General features: G+C 34.6%; 1 protein-coding gene across 5 annotated transcripts in view; it reads left to right on the forward strand.

Annotated features, from left to right (window-relative positions):
* The window catches only part of TBC1D22A (TBC1 domain family member 22A), a 199691-nt gene that overhangs the window by 70625 nt on the left and 107633 nt on the right, over window positions 1-21433 (forward strand). For 3 of the 5 annotated variants that reach the window (XM_068931095.1, XM_068931077.1, XM_068931063.1), the window contains exons 9-10: window positions 7861-7884; window positions 9560-9669. In XM_068931095.1, the coding sequence (XP_068787196.1) occupies window positions 7861-7884; window positions 9560-9669 (134 nt within the window). The remainder of the gene's footprint in view (window positions 1-7860; window positions 7885-9559; window positions 9670-21433) is intronic. The other 2 variants (XM_068931071.1, XM_068931087.1) reach the window with 1 other exon arrangement.

The raw sequence follows: 21433 nt of genomic DNA on the forward strand, positions 1-21433 counted from the left end.
AGATCTGCTCTTAACATCATTCATGTCATTTGTGGGACCAGGAGTTGTTCTGATCTCGCTAGGCATCTTTTTGCATATTCTGCAGGTTCCATCAGGTATCTTTTCTGTTTGCTCTGCAGGATTACTTTGGATTTGCCAACCATTTTTCCTTCCTGCTCTACATCCTTAGTTACTATCTTGCAGATTTTACTACTTGCACGTGTTTTCCTGTCCCAGTTAGTGCAGCTATACCACAAATCTCGATTTTGCCCTTTTTACATATTATTTATACATCTATGCTTAGCTGTGGTGCAAAATGCTTGTCGTGGGTTATTACTAATGTTACAATGTTACAAAATACTTAGCCACTGTTGCCAGTTTATGCTATTTTAGTGTTTTTCACTGAGTTCAAGACAAGCTAATATTAACTTGCTTAGTGTGCTTCATGGGTGCAGCAGGCCTCTGCTTTGGCTGCATGCTAACAAATCGCATCTCTCACTAGAGATAGACCCGGTGTGTGAGATCACATTGCTTTTGTAAATATTTTACTATTTTCTATTTATGAAGATTGCATATAAAGTTTGTTTACACATACTTAGAGGAACTTCATGTGTTTATAATTGATGGGGTGCCTAGACCCAGAAGTCAGGTCCTGCTTCTTCAACTAGCACCGAGGAATATTTCCCCTTGGTATACTCCACTGAGGGAACAGAGGAATGGGCAGTGATTCAGTTGCAGGCTGCAGATAAATCAGATAAAAAAACAAAAGGGTAGAATGAAAAAAAATGAAACAAAGTATGCAGGAAGCCTGCAGATCTGAGTTCTTCTCTGTCCTTAAAGCAGTATGACAATGTGGAGACACATGTTAGATTTTGTTAGATAACCAAGTCTAGCTTTTTAAACGGTTGGGACTGGTACTGATAGAAGTCTAGCTATGACAGCAAGGAGATGATTGTGTGCTTCAGATCTCACCTGAGAAGCAGGTAAGATAATATGTGTCAAGTTGCAAGCTTCTGCAGTGAGACTGTTTCAAGCATTACAGTTGACTTATTTAAAGCAGTACCAGTAGTCAGGCTCTGCTCCCTTCTATATAAGCAATGGAGAGCTGTCTTCATATTACAATTTTGCAGTCAATTGAAATTAGCATAAGCTGGTGCTTCCAGTGAATAAACAATCCTGATTTCTTTATGCCTGATCGTTTGTTCCAGTACCTGAACTCCTCCTCTGGCTGGATTAGTTTCCCAGTCGAGTTCACCACACAGCTATATAAAAGCTCCTGCCTGCCTGAGGAGCTAGAAGTTGTAGAGAGAAGACAGAGGCTACTTTCTCAGTGTAAATCTGATGGCATGCAGGGTGTATGGAACAACGCCGTTATGCTGCAGTGAGCCACATTAAGCTGACATAAATGTGATCCTTCATGAAGAGGAAAGAAAAAGAACACTCTTGTTCTTGCTCTCTGCCTGATGTTTGCATGCACTGACATTTGTGCCAGCCTAGCAGTGAATTGGTTCAGGGAATGTTTATATCTTGAGCATTTTACTGATCAAATGCATAGCATAGTGCACAATCTTAATATAGCATAAGAGCTTGCGCCAGGGCACAAGGGTTCAACGCCTGGAATAGTTGACCCAGGGCTATCTACTCAGGAAGATAAATAGGACTAAGGGGCATGAGGGACAGGTGAAAGTTGTTCAAATCTTTATGTACCATTGCTGCTGAATGCTGTAAACTTTCATACAAAGAGCTGGCAAATATCTTGGGGATTCTGTTTAGATGATGTTAAATAGCTAGCAGAGTTATCCAGTTAATTGCGATTTTTCTTTTTTTTAGTTCACTCATTATATGGTTTGAAGCTTGTAAATAAAACCTAAATATTTTCTAATAATACTTCAGTTTTACTATTAAAGCTATGTTAATATTAAGTAATACTAGAATCTTAGTCACAAGATCATGGTGAAACTGACAGATCCTAGTCTTTGATCATTATTTGCTGATACTTCAAGCTTCGGAATGATTTTCTTCAGTAATATAAATTTTGGTTGAACATCACTGACCGGTTTCTCAAAAGCGTGCAAATGACTGCCACTTTTTTAGTTGTTTGGTAAAGGGAGTTGAACAGTAATCTATTTTGCACCTTTTTCCTGGAAGATTAAACGCATGTCCTCCTGCATCAACTATTTTGCAAAATACAGATTTTCTAGTTAAGTATCCCCTGTTTTCAGCTGCAAAGGCCATACAGTAACGTCTCATTATTACAGCTTTAGAGTATGTTTCACAAACTGTTATGTTTTCCATTGCCTATTTCTGAGTTCTGTTACGTTGTCTTAACTTTTTGTTGTTTTCATATTGAAACCATGCAATCATTTCCACTGCATTTTAAAAAAAAACTCTTGAGCTTTTTACAGACTAACTCACATTATATCTAAGTAAAAATGGTATGCTGGGTTTTAAAATACATCTTAGGTAGGAAAAAAATAGCAATTTTTTAAAATTGTTGCAACTCTGCAAAGAATGCATGAAGAATTCCGAATGATTTAGTAACAGATGTGTTTGACTAGAATCTGTATATTGCATTGTCTTATGTTACTTGACTTTAAATAACACAGGACTGTAAGTTATTCTCACTCTCAATATTAATGAAAACAAAATATCGATAAGACAAACTATGGTAAGAGGTATACAGCAACAGATCATTTGAAGCTATTTTATATTTGGGTATCTGTAGCCTTCAGCCCTTCCTAATACTTGTATAATTTTGTATCACATATGTCACTTCTCCCTGGCAATCCATTTTGGATGATGACAGCAAACCTATTGAAATGATTAATCTGAAAAAAGTGTGCTGAACTTGGTTTTTTTTTTTTTTAGCAATAACGAAGAGCACTTTTTTTTTTTTTTTTTTTTTAAAAAAGAGCAATCATCTTACAAGCTTTGAGCATGGTCAGAAATGTGGCTTAAAGGTTTTTTTCTAGATGTAAATTGTATTTATTGGCCAGGTCGCTCACCTGTATAAGAGGCTGCCGGTTTTGTATTTGGTATTATGCAAGTTCTGTGGGTCAAAGACCTTCTGGTGCCAACTGGTTTACTTGGTTCCCTTTCGTGCTCTGTATTTTGGTGGTAGGGTCTGAAGCAATAAAGGTGTTTTTTCATACATCTCATCTGAATTGTTGGTGTGTAATCAGAGTTGTCTACAGCCCATATCTTTTGTTTAATTTGCAACATGAGCTAAAAATGTCCCTATTTTTCAAATAAATGTATCATTCTCAAAAACAAGCAGACCCATTTCTATGTAGATATCTATAGTGGCTTGTGAATAGGAATTAAGGGTAAGTTCTGGACTTTTTAGCAAAAAAAAAAATACTCTTGCCATTAAAATCTTGCCAAGAAAAAGACTGAGTGAAAAATCTTGCTGGTAAACATGCAGGCCTACTAAAGGAAGCCTCCCAATGACTTCTTATTATGAAGAAGAAGAATCTGGAATTAGAGAATAAATACATGAAGTGTTTACTCTTCTGTGATAAAACAAATTAAGGTCACTTGCATTTAATTCTGAAAGCATAAAATTTAGGTCAAGTAATCAAGCTTACAGTGTTTTTATAGAATACGTGATTTTCCTTATCCTCTAGGTCAAAGGAGATGATAACATTATCTGTATATGTGAAATTATTTTCAGAACTAATTATTAATAAAGTAAAACGATTAAAACAATGAAGTTAAAAACATTGTTCTTATAATGACCTATAAAGGTATTTACCCTGCTTCCTATTAGATCTTTAGGAAAGTATGACAGATCCACTGAACGCAAGTAAGATTATTAACAGTGTTACAACAGGCAAGTCAACAATACACTGTGCGTGTGAGAAAATGACTAGTAATATGAGAATGTTTTCAACGCAAGAAAGTCATGTTTATCCAGTGCCTGGAGCCTGGACTGATGAGGTGACTGAGTTCCTTTTATTTAATTAATTTTATCTTTGTGACTCTAGTACCACAAAGGAAGGGAAGCTTTTACTTTAGTAATCAGTCCTTTAACAGCTTAAAAGCTGTATCTCTCCGTTAAATGCATAATTGTTTTTTTTTTAATGGGAGATTTTGATGTGGTTATATAAATTTGTAATTAGCTAACTGTTACTGTAAGAACTTCCACTTAAATAATCTATTGTGTCCTGATCTCCTTAGGAAAGCATTGCAATAGTGCAAAAATGACTGAATAGCTGTTTCATAAATCTTTGAATACTGTGCTTCAGAGTGGAATGTGTAAGATTTTCTAGATATGGGAATATTACTGTTCACCTCCACACGAAATTGTATATTTTTGTAGTTTGTTTACTTAGCTAGTAACTTTTAAGTTAGGTCTATCTGAAGATATAACTACTACAGTAGTTTACAACAAAATAATACTGCAAACTATACAGGCAAGCATCTACATGTCATAATGATTTCCCTGCACCTCTGCAAGAGCTATAGAAGCTTTATATAAGCTATGTTGGTCTTGAAATCTATTGGAATTCTTTTTGTACATTAGACAAGAAATATATTTATGCGAATTAGTGCTACAAAACAATGATTTTAGGATGTTCAGCAAATTAGCATTTCTAATGTTAATATAAATTATAAATTAAGTTATAAATTATGTATAAAAGTAGAAAACCAAACCTAATTTAATGACCGTCTTACAGGTCTGTTCCTGGCTTCTCCATTTGATTTTTTTTTTCTTATTCTACCATGCATTTTGGCTCCTACCTCCTGCTGTAGTAAACTCATCTGAGTTTTGTATGAATTGGAGTGCAGAGACAGCATTTCAAGATACAGGGCTAAAATTTTAAGAGTAATATGGCAATTAAGTGTCGGCTTGCACTGAAAACACGTTTCCCTTGAAAGTGTATATGCTTTTTTAGTATAATGGGTTTTGTTTAAGCTTACTTGAAGTGGTGAAGCAGTAAAACATTGTCAGGTTATATTCATTTTTTCTCTCCCTCTTTATAAAGACTAAGAATTGGTGTAAGTAACAGATATAGATAAAATCTGAATACAGGTTACCTTTCTGTTTGTTGCATTTGGACAGGGATTCTTGGACTCAGCTGGCTGTTGGGATGCATTAAGAGTGCTGCTAGCTCCTAAAGCAGAAATATTATTCCACTTTAATCTCATTTATTTTCAGTATTTAGTCTTCATCTTGGGACATGGCTTTTTCCATAAATAAGTTTCTTTCCAAAGTTAAAATTTCTTAGTTCTTCAGTTAACATGAACGTTCGTATTATATGATTTTATCTGTCTGTAGTGGCAGATGTTTTCTCATGATCTATACAGAAAAGGTGTTATTCAGTTATTTTTTAATGAAATCAAATACTTCTAAAAGGCAATGAGAGATCAGATATGAACTTCATTTTAACATTTTGAACACCTTCCACCAAAAGTATTAACTAGTCTTAATCTCATATTAACCCCATATTTCCTTTTTAAGGAAGGCACGTCATTATTATCTAACATATTTATTTTTTATAATAGTTGGAGAAATAAATGTCTAACAAATTGTAACTAGTAAATTTTCCATTTTATTCTAATACCACTGCCTTTTTGAGTGGAGCTAGCTAAAGTTGTTCAGAACAAGTTACTGATTCTTTTCACACTGAGGAAAGTTTCAAAAGCATGCATTGGGAATGACTGAAAAGCTGCTGATACCATGCTAACAGCAGCATACACATTCAGACAGCATGTCATTGGCTCCATGCTACAGCAGTTTTCCTCCAGGCAACTATTTACTGTCTTCTACAATTACAAAGATAGCATGATAAAAATCTCCACAGGAAACTGAACAAAATGAGAAATGTTGCTGTGAGACTTTGTAATTGGGAATTTTTATGAAGGGATTTTTTTTTCCCAGATGTTGATTCATATACACATTTGCCTGCTATTTTTCCTCATTCTCTTGTTATTTAATCTTTATATTACTGTCCATTCAGATTTAACTCATGGCAAAAAAAATCTGAAGTCATCTAAAATGGCAATTTGCACTTGTGTTGTATTTTCCAACAAAACACTTAAATTTAAATAACTCATGTACTTTTTAGATGGTTATTTCTGCTGCTTCTGTTGTTTGTCCTGAAACCCCTTCCACTTTTTCTTTTAAAATATCTTTAATGTGTTTATTTCTTCCTTATAAATAAGCAAAAAGAAAATCCATATAAGAATCAGCTTAATTTTTTTTTCTTAACATTGCATGGAAAAAGTACTTTGCACCATGCCCCAACAGAAATAAGTGATAAATATGTAAACTGATGTTTTGCGTGTTATTGTGCCAATCAGGTGTTCCTTGTTTTGAGCGTACTCTCTTGAAAATGAATGGCCTATGTTCATTTCCACTGTAGTGTGGAAAAAGGATATTTCAAATAATCAGAGTCAGTTTTGAACTTTCTCAATAGAATGTAGCAAATGAAGCCATACGGATGCAGCAGGAACTATTGCAGATCATGAGCACTCATTTGCTTTGTGGCTTTTATGAGGCTTTATCATCTTTAGTATATGGATGGACTCCATGGTGTAACTCCTTGTGAGCATCCACAATATCTTAATCAAGAAGTACTGGTTAAAATACTTATGTTCTAGCATATAGAAAAATGATACGTCTTAGCAGATACAATGGAAAATATGTTTTGATATATTTCTGTATAGCTAGATTTTACTCTTTAGCTTGGCAACTGTATATTAAAACATTACAAAGTTTGAGACAATTGTCTTACACAAGGTAAATACTGTTAGTGTGTAGTCAAAATATACTGTGTTGTCTTACATTAGGAGATTTTTTTTCTGTATTTCTAAACTTCATTTTCTGACATTAGAAGAGAGCATCTTCCTGCAGATGCATATGAAGCACAGGAGAAACGAAAATTGGACTGCAAGTGACATATTTAAAGAATATATCATAAAAAATTCTAAATATTTATTTCATGATTAAGATGCTTATGATAATGCTAGGGATTAATCACTATATGCAACAGAAAAGCATAATGTTCTTGGATATCTTTGCCAAAGAGAAGCTTATGAGAAGAGAAAAACTGGATAAGTACTTCCTAAAATGCTATTGTTATTTCGATATTGCTTATGCATGGAAGTCTGTGACATTCTATTTAGGAACTTTCTTTTACTGAATTTTTTTAGTGAAGGAATTGGATGATTTCCTGAATGCTGTATGCATTTTTTGATTTACAAGGTCACCCAAGTAGAGCTGAAACAACTTGATCATAGTTATCTTTCTATCGCTGTTGGATTTTTTTTTTTTTTTTTCCCCCTGTGAAATAATGAGACCTCTACTTAGAATATTGAATTTACTGTCAGACCTGAGTCCTTTTCAAAATGGCATATTCTGACATCCATTTTTGGGTTTGATGTACATACTTGTAGCAATGAAAAGCAGTAGGGAAGTATTGGAAATGTTGCTGAAAAGTGATACTCTGCTTTTCTGGAAAAAATAAAAAATCTATTTTCTGCCTAATTTGAGAGTATTCCCTTGAGAGAAAAATTAGAATCTAGTTTTTGCGAAGTATTAATAATAAAGTTTCTTTGCAGTCCAAGTACCTTCAGCCTTATTTCTCAAACTGCCTTTCTTTTCTCACATTCTGTCATTTTTGATTGTTGCAGGTAGTTCAGTCACAAGATGAGAAGACTTCTGATGGGCAGTCAGTCTTATGTCAGCTAATTTTAGCTTTCTGCAGTGTAGTGGTCTGCGTTCTGAGGTAGTCATTTTAAGCTCAAGTTATAGCTAATGTTGAGAAACAGGAATCTTTTGGGAAGTGATTCATTTGCTTTATTTTAGGTATCTACTTTAGAATGAGATAGCTAATACTCTTTAACTTTCTTCCTTTCCCGCATTGGCTGTAAAAGGAGATAGCATGTTCAATTGGTTAGGTGAGTTTTTACCTTATTTGTTGATTTAAATCCTATTATGTGAATATAGTGTGGTAGATTTTGAAAGAGTAAGATAAGAAACAGTAAGATAAGTAATCTAAAGAGCCTTTCTCATTTGCTGCCTTTTCATAACCACTTGTAGAAGAGTTGTTGTGTTCTGCTGTGGTCTGTAACTTCCTTTTCGTTCAGAATTACGAGAGCGGTATCATGAAAAGAAAAGCTGCTCAGGGACAGGAAACTTGCAAAACATCCATAATGCAAGTAATCCATAATCTCATTCCTTCAGTAAGTATTTACTGATGGAGTACCTGAAGAGTGCCTCTTTCAAGAGGAAATGTTCAGTGTTGCTTGCATTTTATGTAAATATGAGGAATTCTGTTTCATTTATTGTTTTACTTTAGGCATTGCAAGGCAGAAACAGAATATGTCATTTCCTTTTTTGCCTTTTTTTCCTTAATCTTTTTGATTTGGTTGTCTCATCACAATGTCGTTACCGTATATATTTTGGAAAGAAAATTAAAATTAAATTAAAAATATTAAGCATTAACTTTATTTTTCACTGGGGAGCTGATTTATGAGTGTGTAATAAACATAATTACAAAAAGTTTTTTTGAGTGAAAGTGTATAGGAAATACCAAACACTTTTTTTCCTGCTTGTTGAACATGCATCATTCTTCTTCTTTGTCTGGCTTTCTTTTCTAATCAATGTGAATTTTCGTCCTTGATTTTTATTTCTCAAGTCTTTAATAAAGAGGGCTGTATGTGTGTGGATGGTATGTGGTTTTTTTTTTTTTTTTTTGGAGTTACAGGGCAGATCTAATTGGAGTAAAATTGATAATGTTATAAAGGTTCATATGAAACCTCTTGTCTGCTTAAACTGACTTTTAAAAAAAAATTCTTAGTATTTTATGGTAAATCTAGTCATTTTCAATCTCTCTCTGAGAAAGTCGCTGGAAAAGGCCAGTATATCTTCGAATTTTCTTTTTGTTATACTGGGCTTACTGAAGGAAGTCTTGATGTTGATGATAAATTCCTACCTTTTCTAGATTTGGAAGGAGCTTTCCCTTCTTATAGTCTTGTTTTTTGAGCTGTGAAACTAACATTTTGGTTTTGATTAATTTTGTCAAATGTACATCACCTAATTTAACTGTCTAATCTGAATTAGGTTTCTTCCTTTTTTTCTATATATATGTATATATATATATATATTTTTTTTCTTGCTGATGATCGCTTTCACTTCAGTCATTTCTCGTTATCTCCATTGCCTACATTCTTCCGCAAGAGCTGTCAGAACTTTACTGTGTATAATGCAAACGTAGATATGTTCTGCAGAGTTCTTCATATGGAGCTTGAGGTCTCACGTAGTGCCTCTGATAATCCTCTTTCAGGTGTGAAATGTCTAGAAGGAAGTAATTTATTATATATTAATTCTCATTAACCAGGCATGGTTTGAGATTTTCAATCTGCAACAAATTAAGTATTCATTAACATTTAAAGCCGATAGATGACACAGTTGAGCAATAAATGATTCCTTTAGTTCCTCTTAAAGGAAATGTGTTAAAGTTTCTGACTAGAAGATAATTGACAGTTGTCTTTATTTTCTGTTATTTTCCTCACCTTTACGTTGCTCTGTGCTCTTCATTGGCTTGTTTTTCTCTCACTTTTTCTGAAATAGAAGAAGAAGAAGTGGAAAATTTTGATGTTTCCAGTCTGCCTGAAGAAGTGCTGCAGAACATAGAAGCTGACAGTTTTTGGTGCATGAGCAAGTTACTTGATGGCATTCAGGTAAATTGATTTTTCCTGCCTTTCAGTAGCGGAGATAACTAATTAATGTCAAAGCCTTGAATTACTTTAAGAATGCTGAAACAGTACGTCTATGAAAAATAGAGGAGAAGTAGATTTTTCCAGTAGGAAATATCTGCTGTAAGCTTGGAATAATGTTAAAAAATAAAATAAAAACCCTCTGGAACTCTTTTTTTCTTCTTCTTCTTCTTTTCCTCCTATAAAATGTCTACATGTTTCATTGTAGTATGATATTATAGAACAGAGCCAACCCCTCCAGTTCCAGAGGCACATGCGCCCTAGTCAGCAAGTGTGGAGAACGTTTGCTTAAGTGTCGAAGTAAGATGCTGTCGCTGAGGTGATGGAAAGCTGGCTGCTTTATTTGTTTGTTTTTAAATCATTAACATAGCAACCTTTAAACAATTACTGTCTTAAAATTCCTCCTGAAATGGTCCTGTTGTTAAAACATCCTTTTAAAACCACTTTGATGTTTATACTGCTTCACAGTGTTGCTTTTTAAATTTTTTTTAAAATATGTGGAATCTATAAGTGTGGACACAGTTCTCTATTAAATGCAGCAAGTAGCAGACTAAGAATGGGAGATTTATGCGTAAGTGTTTGTTGACATATAAATTTATGAAGATTTAGAAGGCCCTAGAAAGAACAGTAAATAAGCAGTTAAACATCTTGTGTTTAAGTGAGGGTGGAAACTGTACAACTTAGCATAGATTAAATGATATACCTATGTTTGGTATTTAGCATTGTAAAACACTGTGCCATGACACTAACCCATGATAAAGTAGATCTTGGACTTTTTGATTTACAAAGAAGTTACCTAAATTAAATTTTGTAAACTCTGTGCTGTCAAAGGTTTCAGATAGTATCTATCTGGTATCTGTTTTTCAGATCTGTGTCGTTGAAAGTAATCATTCTGAATCTTACTAGAAAGCAAAAATGAAACAATCTTGGAAACTCAGCTGTATACAACATTCAGAAAGAATTTCTGAATTGTTATAGCACCAAAATCAACCTTTGATAGAAATGTGATGCTTTCTAAAGGGTGGTGATTTCTCCTTTGCACTGGCAACAAAGAATTGTTTTTAGCTGTTTTTCTTAGTCTGATGATCACAGTCGGGTTTCATTTGTTTTTACTGAGCTGATTAGAAAATAATTTATGGTTACAAAGATTTAGCACTTTCCTCCTTTATCTTTTTTTTTTTTTTAAAGGTGATGTTCATGCTTTCTATTTCTGATTATTCCCTGGTTTCAAATTAGCTACTTGTATATGTGAGGAGGATCTTTTCTGTTAAATTGTTTCAGTATTATTTTGATAACGGTAGAAATTATAACAGGGATGGCAAATTAATTTTAGTTGATTCATTCCTAACACATCTTTAAAAGAAGAGGTGATGGAGGTGTGCTTCTACAGTGCTGACTGTATTCCATCCTTTTGATATATCTCATATAACCTTTCTGATTTTATTTTAAAATATTTTGGACAAATACTTAAAAATTAAACTTTTGGTTTCTCTAAGTCATTTTAATGTAATGAAAACCATGGAAATTGAATTTGTATGTGTAAGTGTGTGGAGAAAGGCTATCCTCTAATCATTAGCAAATAGCCATAAAATGCAAATAAGAATAAAAATTTATATAAACTTAAACAGTACTTGTCAGTGAAACTAACTTAATATGCAGATTCTTTATTTTGATAGTATTTTTAGGACAGATTTTTCTTTTCTTTTGGCACTTATGTTCTTAAATTTTTGATGTATTCTATGATATCACTTGTCTTTTAATATAACTGTTTCATTGGATAAGGCGTATTGCAGAAGGCCACTAATTAATTAAACTTGTAACATAGTTAATTTTGACAAAACTGTTACTGAAATTGAGTCACCAGAGAGCTTTTTTGAGGGTATTTTAGATGTATTTCTCCTGGTTAAAAGTCAAATGAGTAGTAACTCAGCATTTTTTGTACAGGAGCATTGAAAAGCATAGTCAATTTGTCTTCTTGACCTCCCTGAAAGATGTTACTCTGCTTATTTCAGTCTCTCAGAAGTGCTACATTTCAAAATATTTGACCGCATATGAAAAATAATAGTCAGAACTTGCTTCCTTCATTTCAAGTAGATTTCTAGATAAAGAAATACAAGTCCTCCAGCGTATTTTAAAATTTTAACTCTTTCTTGAACATCTTGTATCACAGGGCTTCTACTTTTGTTTTTTTTCTAGAAAAGGACATTCAGAGACAACATCATTTCTCTTTACAATCCTGTTTTCCTACAAAAACATGAAGTACCGATCAACAAATTATGGACACTAATTGTAATGGACTTAAACTGTATTGATGAAAATTTAAGATCTTATATACAGTAAATGATTATCAATTGGAAATAGTCAAGGATGCACTCATCTATCAAATGTGGGTTGAGTGGTTATGCTAGTCATGTGACTAGTGATGTTACACTTAATTCATTGTAACTGCAGACTGGTGCTGAAATGCAAGGACTTGCTCATCCTTTTCCCTTCTCCCATGCTGCTCTCATATTTCCCTTTGTGTGTTGACCCCACTTTCCTTATAAGATTGAAGGATCGTGTATTTAGTTGCAGGTTGAGCTGACTGAGCTGATTAACCCAACAGGAAACTAGCTGTTTGAAAGCAAGAGATGGAAGGGAAGGGAAAAAACTGTTTTACTGAGCTGACTTATATTTTTGATATATGATCACAAGATCGAGTGGAGGGGTACAAGGGCTAGACAGGGACAGGTGAGGCAGGAACACTCTCTTCAGGGCAACTTGCAACCATTAAACTTGAGATTAAACCTTTCCCCAAATTGCATAAGCTGATCTTTATCAAGCGATAATAACCCTGTGCTCTTCCCTGCTCCTAAATGCTCATTTCTATCCCACCCCTTTTGGAGTGCTTTTTTGAGCTGATTTACAAAGCTGAACCCCATGAAAACAAAAAAAAAAAACACTGGAACAGGTATCACAGCAAAGAAAGGAATACAACTACATAGTAGGGCTTGGGCAGAATCATGACAGCTGAGATTTGGATTTACTTAAGTTTTTGTAGATTCTCAGATTACTAAGCTTATTGTCAATATGCAAGATGTTGATCCAGGTGATCCACTTTAGCGCTCTCTACTTCTCAGAAAAAGTACTGCTGCTGATGATGTTTATTGGAAATAGCTTTTAAAGTATTTCCTGCTAGTCCCGTACTATTTTCCAGGTGACCTACTATGGATAACAAAATGTCTTTACACTGAACCAGTAAAAACTACTACTACTCTCTCAGAAAGCCACAAAAACTAAGACAAAACAAAACAAAATGGAAAAAAAACCCAAAACAAAACAAAGACTGCTGAAATCTTAGAAATCCCAGACAGGATCAGTGCTCTATTCTGTTTTCTATTTTCAGTACAAATACACTGTAAGAAAGTCATGTATGACTACTGAGATTTTACCTAGTATGCTTGAATAAAAGATATAAGGATTTTATAAAAGGAGAAATGTGACGTATTGTGATAATAACTGCAATCTAAGAATCTATGCAGAATAGCTGTACTTTATTGATCAGTATAAGTTTTCCATTTGATGTCTGCCTAGTGGTGTTCTGGCAAGTCTAAAACTGTACTGTGATAACAGTTAATGTCCTGTTGTCAATTTTTGACTAAGAGGAGCTAGGTACCTTATTTTACTTCTGTTTATGTCTCTGAAGAGCAAGAGACTAATGAAAAGAAAAAACATTGTATTCATATTTTTTTTTATTCTTAATAGAAAACTCATTTTTTAACTCATCTAGACTGCCTCATTTTCTTGATTCCAGAGTTGTCCAGGGTGGCTTTAAGAAATATGGATTCCTTGCTCTAGTTTTGCTACTGATAGTACCTGGTATTTCTCTGTTTCTCCCTAATATCGCTCTCCTCTTTTTTTTTTTTTTTTCTTTCCCCTAATGTATCTCTGTATATCTTTAATACAACAGCACATCTTCAAAATACGGGGACTCGTGGAATAAGCGAGAGTCTTGACATTGAGCAGCAAGTGTTGGCTGCTTCCTTATGTGCTTACAATTCTTAAGAAATAGAAGCTTACTTCTATGCTTGTTGCTTAGCCTGTGTGTAGAGAAGAAAAGAGAAACTTGGTGAAATTGTCTGTTATTTTAGCAGATTCATGCATGCTTTTTTTTTTGAATTCTCACATTACTTAGCATTTTCTTTCTTGGTTTATTCTCTCTGGTTATAGGCTCCTAAATGGCTTTGTATATGTCTCATCACTCTTGTTTCAGACTAGAAAACTTAACTTGACTGAAATAAAAAAATTGATTTAAATAGAAATCTCTCTAAATGGAGATTTTTTAAAATATGAACTTATATTTTTAGTGTGCCAATTAACCTTGTATTCTGTAGCTATATAGGATGTTTTATAGCAGTCAATTCTGGCTGATGATATGCAGCACTGGTTTTCCTCTTCAGTGCTTCATGACCACGTACTGCATTTTTCTTCTCTAGCTTTTGTCCCAGATACATTACACCTCACTGCAACTTTTCTTACTTATTTCAGAAAAACACATAAGAACTTCTAAAATGATGAGATCAAAGGATAATTTGAGTTGGAAGGGGCCTTTGGAGGTCATCTAGTCCAACCTCTTCCTCAAAGCAGGGTCAAGTATGAGTTCAAACCAGATTGTTCAGTGCTTTATCCAGTCAAGTCTTGAAAATCTCTAAAGGTGAAGACTGCAAAACCTTGGTGGGCAGCTTGTTCCAAAGTTTAGCTGTCCTTGTGATGAAAAAGCTTCTTCTTACATCCAGCCAGAACCTCTTGTTTCAATCTGTTGTCTCTTTTCCTCCCAGCATTCTCCACTGCTTGGCTTTATCTTCTTGATAATGTAGGTGTTAACAGGCTGCTATCAAGTCCCTCTAAAGACTTGCCACCTTCAGAGGGAACAACCCCAGTTCTCCTCAGCCTCTCACAGGGCGTGTTCTCCAGCTCCTGAGCATCTTGATGGCCCTTTGCCCTTGCTCCAGTTTGTTGATGTTTTTATTGTATTGGGAGGCCCAAAACTGGTGTTCTAGATGTTATCTTGAAATAGAAGCAATTCTGTTTAAACATAAGAAAAGTGTTTTTTTTTTTTTTTTTTTTTTTTTTTTTACTGTAAGGGTGTTTAAACACTGGAACAGGTTGCCAAGAGAGGTTGTAGAGTTTCTGTCCTTGGAGATATTCCAAACCGGACTGGACACCGTCCTAAGCAACATGCTCCAGTTGACCCTGCTTTGAGGCGAGGGGTTGGATTAGACGATCTCCAGAGGAGCCTGCCAAACCTCAGTGATTCTATGATTCTATAACAAGTGCTGAGTGGGAGTAATCACTTCCCTTGATCTGCTGGCCCAGGAGGCTGTTGGCTGTCTTTGCTACCAGGGCACGCTGCTGGCTTATGCTCAGCTTGCTGTCTACCAGGTCCCCACAGAACTCCTCTCTAGCTAGTTTACCTCCAACTTGTATTGTTGCAAAATGCTCTAATGAAGGCTTGTAAAATCTCTTTCTAAAAGTGTCTGTGGCCATGTGCCGTTATATGCCTAAATAAGACGACCATTTTTGATAGTTTTCAAAACATTACTTGACAGTGTCACATTTAAAATCTATGTAACAGTATTTTAATACATTCATATATCAAATAAGAATCATATGTTTCTAGTTTTTAATACCTGATTTATTATTAAAATTATTTCATCTTGCCTTTCAAATTCAAACACTCAAAAGATAAAATCCTCAAGATGTCAGTTCATCATGCTTCTTTAGAACATTTCTGAACTGTAGATGATGTATATATACTTTTGCATTTTTTACCTGTAGAAATAATGGCTGTGGACATGAGAAGAACAGAATTTATCCCACAAGTATTTTTTTCTAGTTAATTAAGTAGACGTTCCCATATATCCATTTTAATTTAGCTTTTTTATTCCTAGATCATCCTTTATAACCGTTTCCTCAACTGAGTCCCATTAACATTCAAATAAAAAGTTCACACTTATCTGTGCCTCCTACAGACGTAACATTCATATATAAAATTGAGTGTAATTCTTCATATTAAGTTCACTTGTAATGGTAATAAAATAACCAAAGGGAAAATGTATGCATTTCATAGTGATCTAACCAGATGTATTAAAAATAGCAATAAAATATTAATATCATTATTTATCAGGGTCTGGGAATTTTTGAAATAAAGGGGAGATAATTCATTTCCAGAGACTGGAGTGAACAGAGATGCATATTAGCTATTTCTATGGCTGATTAAACGGCAGAATTTATGAGTTGCAAAGGCAATCCTGTAGGCTTCTCTCTAACTGTTTAGTTATGAAAATTTTTTGCTATCACATGCCTCAAGTGTGGATCATAAATGGATGGATGGAATGGCTTTATGCTGCTTGGAAAAATCTTTCAAAGGTCTGCACTTTGTTTTTAAGAAAAAATAGCGCTAAGATAGCTTTCTTTGTAGCTTTTGCTCATTAGACTCTTACTGGTTATGTCTGCGTTTCATCTGTGCAGCTAGGTAATCATAGCAGAACTAGTTTTAGCTAGCCAGGGTCTACTTAGTTCTGTAATGTTTGAGTTGATACTCGTGCTGTGAGACAGTTCTTGCATCTCACAAGCTCAATTACAGTGATAGTGGCTGCAAGTTGTGTGGTAATTCTTGTTTAATAATTTCTGGAAATCCAAACTGTTCTGTCTATGTTAGCGTCTTGTCCAAGTTGCATCCTGGGGATGACGAAGTAAGGTCTTCCCTTTTTTCATTAAGCTGCAACTACTCTAAGGAAAATAAAAGGTTTGGAGTAGATTGTTTGATCAGAAACAGATTTTAAAACACTTACAGAAAGCAACAACTTTTTATTTTAGCATGGAAATGCAACTTATGTTGTAATAATTTCATGAATGATACTATGTTTAACTATTGAGATGACTGCTGATGACTGCCAGCTGCTCTATCTCATCCCAAATGGAATTTATTGTTGAATAGGGCTTTCAACAATAGGCAACGGGTAGAAACTGAACCACAGGAAGTTCCATCTGAACCTGAGAAAAAACTTCTTGACTGTGAGGGTGACTGAGCATTGGAACAGGTTGCTCAGAGAGGCGGTGGAGTCTCCTTCCCTGGAGATATTTAAAACCCGTCTGGATGTGATCCTGGGCAATATGCTCTAGGGGGCCCTGCTTGAGCAGGGAGGTTGGACTAGATGATCTCCAGAGGTCCCTTCCAACCTAAACGATTCTGTGATTCTGTGATTCTGTTCTGTTGTATATACAATAGCTTGGGATTACTGTTATTCTTTTCAATATCAGTGCCTTCCATAAGGCTATTTCTAATTTTCTTTAATGATTTTAATTCTATTTTTATATGCTTTTATTATTTTAATTATAATTTAATTTTTAATTCTAATTTTTTTTCTAATTTTATTTGTTTTCCCAATTTGTTAGTCAGCAAGAAATGGTCAGATACTTCTGAGAAACATGTTCTGCAATTAGTTTAGGCATTTGTGCCAGTTCAGGATTACAGAATGCCTTTTCTTTTAATGACAAATGGACAACTTCAACATTTTTAGTAATTACTTCTCAAATGATACACCTAACTGGTAATTCATCTTTTACTTTGCCTGGTCCTGTATCTGAGACTAAAGTCAGCTGAAATACTAGCATGCTCCAACAGGTACTTCTGTCCAGAATCTTTCCTGTATTTGTGCTCAAATGCCTGCTCCTATTTTTTCTTTATGTAATCTGTTAGTTTAAATATAGTTAGTTTTAATGTTTTTTAAACTTTTTTGGAGTGAGGAGAAAAGAGAATATTTAGAGTAGGACAAGAATCTATAAATTTTTCTTTAAGAGATTTATTTTTACCTTTCTCAGTTCAAATAACCTTCTTCTGCAGGATACGTAAGTTATTGTTAAGAATGGATGCTATTAAGTCCACTTTTTTGAAGATAAAGCGCATGCACTATTGTGTCATTCTGTGTGACTTTCCTTTTCCAAAGGACCTTCAAATCTTTGAAGGCCTGTTTGAGGCTGATGATCTTAGAGTTCTATAAAGACTTTATCAGTTCCTAAAGAGGAAAAAAAGTACATTTTACTGAACCCTACTGCCATGGTAGAAAGTTAATTCAGCAGCTCTGGCAGTAAAATTACTGTAAGTAGTAAGCATTGAAATATAATTAAAATAATCATTCTATTAGTCTGGGTCTTTTGCTATAACACTAGTTTAAAAAAGCCTACTTTTGTCTATTCAAAACTTGGAAAAATTTAAACGTGAAAAAACATATCTGTGTTGATCTTCCTGTTTATTTTTAAGCAGATGTAGCTTGAGCAGTCAAGGTCTGTATGTTGGCTGTTGATAAGCTAGCCTCAGACAAATATTACGTTATTTCAGCTACTCTTGATGTAGCAAAGACTGAGAATTAAAAATGTCAGCATTTTAGATTTTTGGAAAGAGTGATCCTTCAAACTTGTCAGCACTGAGACTATCATTAACAATGAGCCTGAGTCATATAGCATCAGTATCTACTTTGCAAATGTGAATTGTGCTTTGAGGCAGAAGCATTGCTATTCAGTCCAGCATTTTTGAAGCCATTAAACTTTAGAGTAGGAAGAACAATAAGCTTTACAAGAAAATTATTGATTTTGGCACCAGCTCCAGCAAGAGGGAGGTCTTTTGAGACCCTCTCAAAATTCCTAGTTGGTTTAATTCACCAGTAGACTACTTATATTCTGTCCTCTTGATCTGAGAAACTCAAACGCATCACCAAGATACTGTCAATCAGTGTCTCTAATAAGAATTCAGATGCAGTTGCTAACTGCTTAGTTTGAAATATGTCTATACTGATCTACTGTGAGAGTCTTTACTGATGGCTGCAGTCTTAGAAAACATCTAAACAGAAAGATCAATGCCCAAAACTGCTTTAGTATGGGAAGAATGGCAAGGAGTGAATATAACATCAATTTTTGAAAATGGTTTCAAGGGAATTCCTAAAAACACCGAGCAAGCAATTAAATGTACGTTTCAGGGAAGCTTTTATAAACTGTAAGAAGAAATGAAATTAATAGTTAAAGAATAAAGCCATATTATGGAATATTTTATGTAACTCTTGTAATGGATGACAAATTTGATGGCTTTCTGAAGGAGTTAGTGAGCCTGTGAACAAATTTACAGTTTAATTGCATTTTCAAAATGCATTTTGATGATGACCTTTACCGGCAGTTCTTAAAGAAACTAAGCTGCTGTGGTAGAAGCATTGTCTGTTATCACTCAGGGAGGAGAAGGGTTATATAAGTAGCTCTCAAAAGAGAAAGCATCCTTTTGCCATTTTTGAAACCTAAGATGAGCTTGTGCTTGGTGTGCTCTGTGCTGTTCTGATCTCTTCTGTCCGTCCCACTTCAAAATGATGGATTGGACATTTAAAAAAAGCGAGACAAAGGTGATCAAAGATATTTTCTCCAGCTTGGATAACTTGGCTAAATGGAGGAATATATAGAAGTCTCTAAAACGCTGAGTTGCATGAAGAAGGTGAATAGGGAGTAGTTGCTTTCCATCTGTTCTGATAGAACGGCTGAGTGATAGGCTTCCAAAAAAAAAAAAAAAGAGTTAGGTAACTAAGCCATGGAGCTACTTGTCAAAGAATACATAACTTTTTACATGAGTTTAGAACCTGGACAGTTTGAAGTCTGGTTAAAGAAAAATCTTTGAACACCTTTCATTACAAAGACATCACCTGGCATTAGGGAAGCCTCAGCTCTGCAAACTGGAAACTGTGGATGAATGCTGAAAATATATCACTCCGTGCTGTCTTGCGGTTACACTTGTCCGGAGTCTTTTGCTCTTGACTCCTCGTCAAAGATGAATGAATCCTTTGTTCGATCCAATATAGCCAATAATAGATTTTCAAAAATAAGCCACATCCTTTGCCAGGAACGTGATAAGTACAAAATTGCATCAGTGGGATTTATCCTGAGGACTGTAGTTTGTGTTCAGGAGATATAAATAGTTTTATAGGAAATATTGTTTTCCATGTTCTCTATGAAATATGCTGTGCTAGCAGTTTGCTTTACAATAAAAGATTTTATCTTCTGCCTAAAATTTACTTTTGGGATTGTAAGTGTCCATGTTTGATTTCTAGCTTTTATCCAGATATGAATTGTCTTCTGGCCTCAGCTATAAACCAAAAATCTCTTTGAACACTTCTGTTATTGCTATTTTAACAGTTTCTGTAACCCATAATGCATTCACTTGCATAAAACTGAGTTTTTATTGCATAGCTGAGTAGAAGATTGGGCCTCTGGTTTGGATATCTATGGATAACGTTATAACACAATATGAGAATCTGTACCTAGTTTTTAATAACATGTTACATTTTCCATCATCTTATATAGGAGAAAAAAAAAAGATATTTTTTCTATATAGAAAGTTTTGGGCTGCAATGCTTCATAGAACTCTTTCCTACTGCTTAGGAAACTTTAACGTTTCAAAAGTCAAGCTTAACAGTTAGGAAGACCTTAAAGCTCTTTTATTGTGCAGAAGATGTCTTGGAGTAAATATGGAATGTGCTATGGACTGTCTGCCAAAAATATGCTCCAACACACGCATGTGTGCTTACTCTTGAGTGCATTCTCTCCCTCCTAGACTATATTTAAGATTGAGTCCATAATGTAATTTCTAACCTAAGGTTTCAAGCTTCCAGGAAGTGTTTTGGGTAACTCATGTCTACTGTTGATGGTGTTTATAGACACAGGGTGGCTATCAGCATCTTAGGGTCTGATTTCTCTTCCTCTCCCCCTCCCCTGCCACCATTTGGCTAACTTTGACAGATAATAAAGTGAAACAAGATTTTAATAAGAGTTCACTTATAAGATTCACAGATAAGTGAAGTACTTAAATGAATTTAAAAATTTAAAACTGAGCATGCCCCTTCCTGATATAATGAGAAAATATACAAATTCAGAAAGCTTACTTTTCAGATGGTCTTTTTTTGTTCATATGGTAATATTCTCAAACATACCAAAATTGGCATATAGGAATTCCTGAATATACATCAATAGAGAAAATAGAGGTCTTTGTAAGCAGTACACAATTTGCTTAATGTATTCATTTATATTTAAAAGCTTTGATTGATTGTGAAATTTCATTTGGAAAAAAAATCACGTGAAGACTGTGCTGAAACCTTCAGTTTGCTTTTGTAAGTGGTTTCGATAGTTTCATCAGTAAATTGCTTGCAAACAGCTTATCTCACCTCAAAAGATGAGAAGCAGTGTACCTATTTTTACCTGGCTGCAGTCGTTATTGTCAAATTATTGACAGGATTTTTTTCTTTTCAATTAGACTAGCTCCTTTTCTCCTTCAGTGGTGACATAAAAGGTTGTTTTCTTTCCTCTCCCTCTTCAGCTTCCTTCATCTCTGTAAAATTATCCCATCATCACCTATTTAAAGTGATGTGGACTGTCTTTAACCGAAGCCTGCAAAGAGTCTGAATGTTCTTCATAAAGAAACTGTAGTAAAGGTCATACATGCAATATATTAAGTAGTGCAGTAAAGGCTACTATATAATTCAGGGGGAATTGTTTCCCCAAGGCTGTTAGCTTGGAGAGTTCCAAATTCACCTCATTTTCTGATCCTGGAAAACTTTTTCATGCTCTGAAATTCTTTGTATATTTTTAACTAACATAAATCAGTGGGGAAGGGCAAAAAATCTAAAATGTTGACTTTTGTGATGGTGCAGGATAATAA

Source organism: Struthio camelus, chromosome 1 (assembly GCF_040807025.1).
Source record: "Struthio camelus isolate bStrCam1 chromosome 1, bStrCam1.hap1, whole genome shotgun sequence".
Lineage (NCBI taxonomy): Eukaryota > Metazoa > Chordata > Aves > Struthioniformes > Struthionidae > Struthio > Struthio camelus.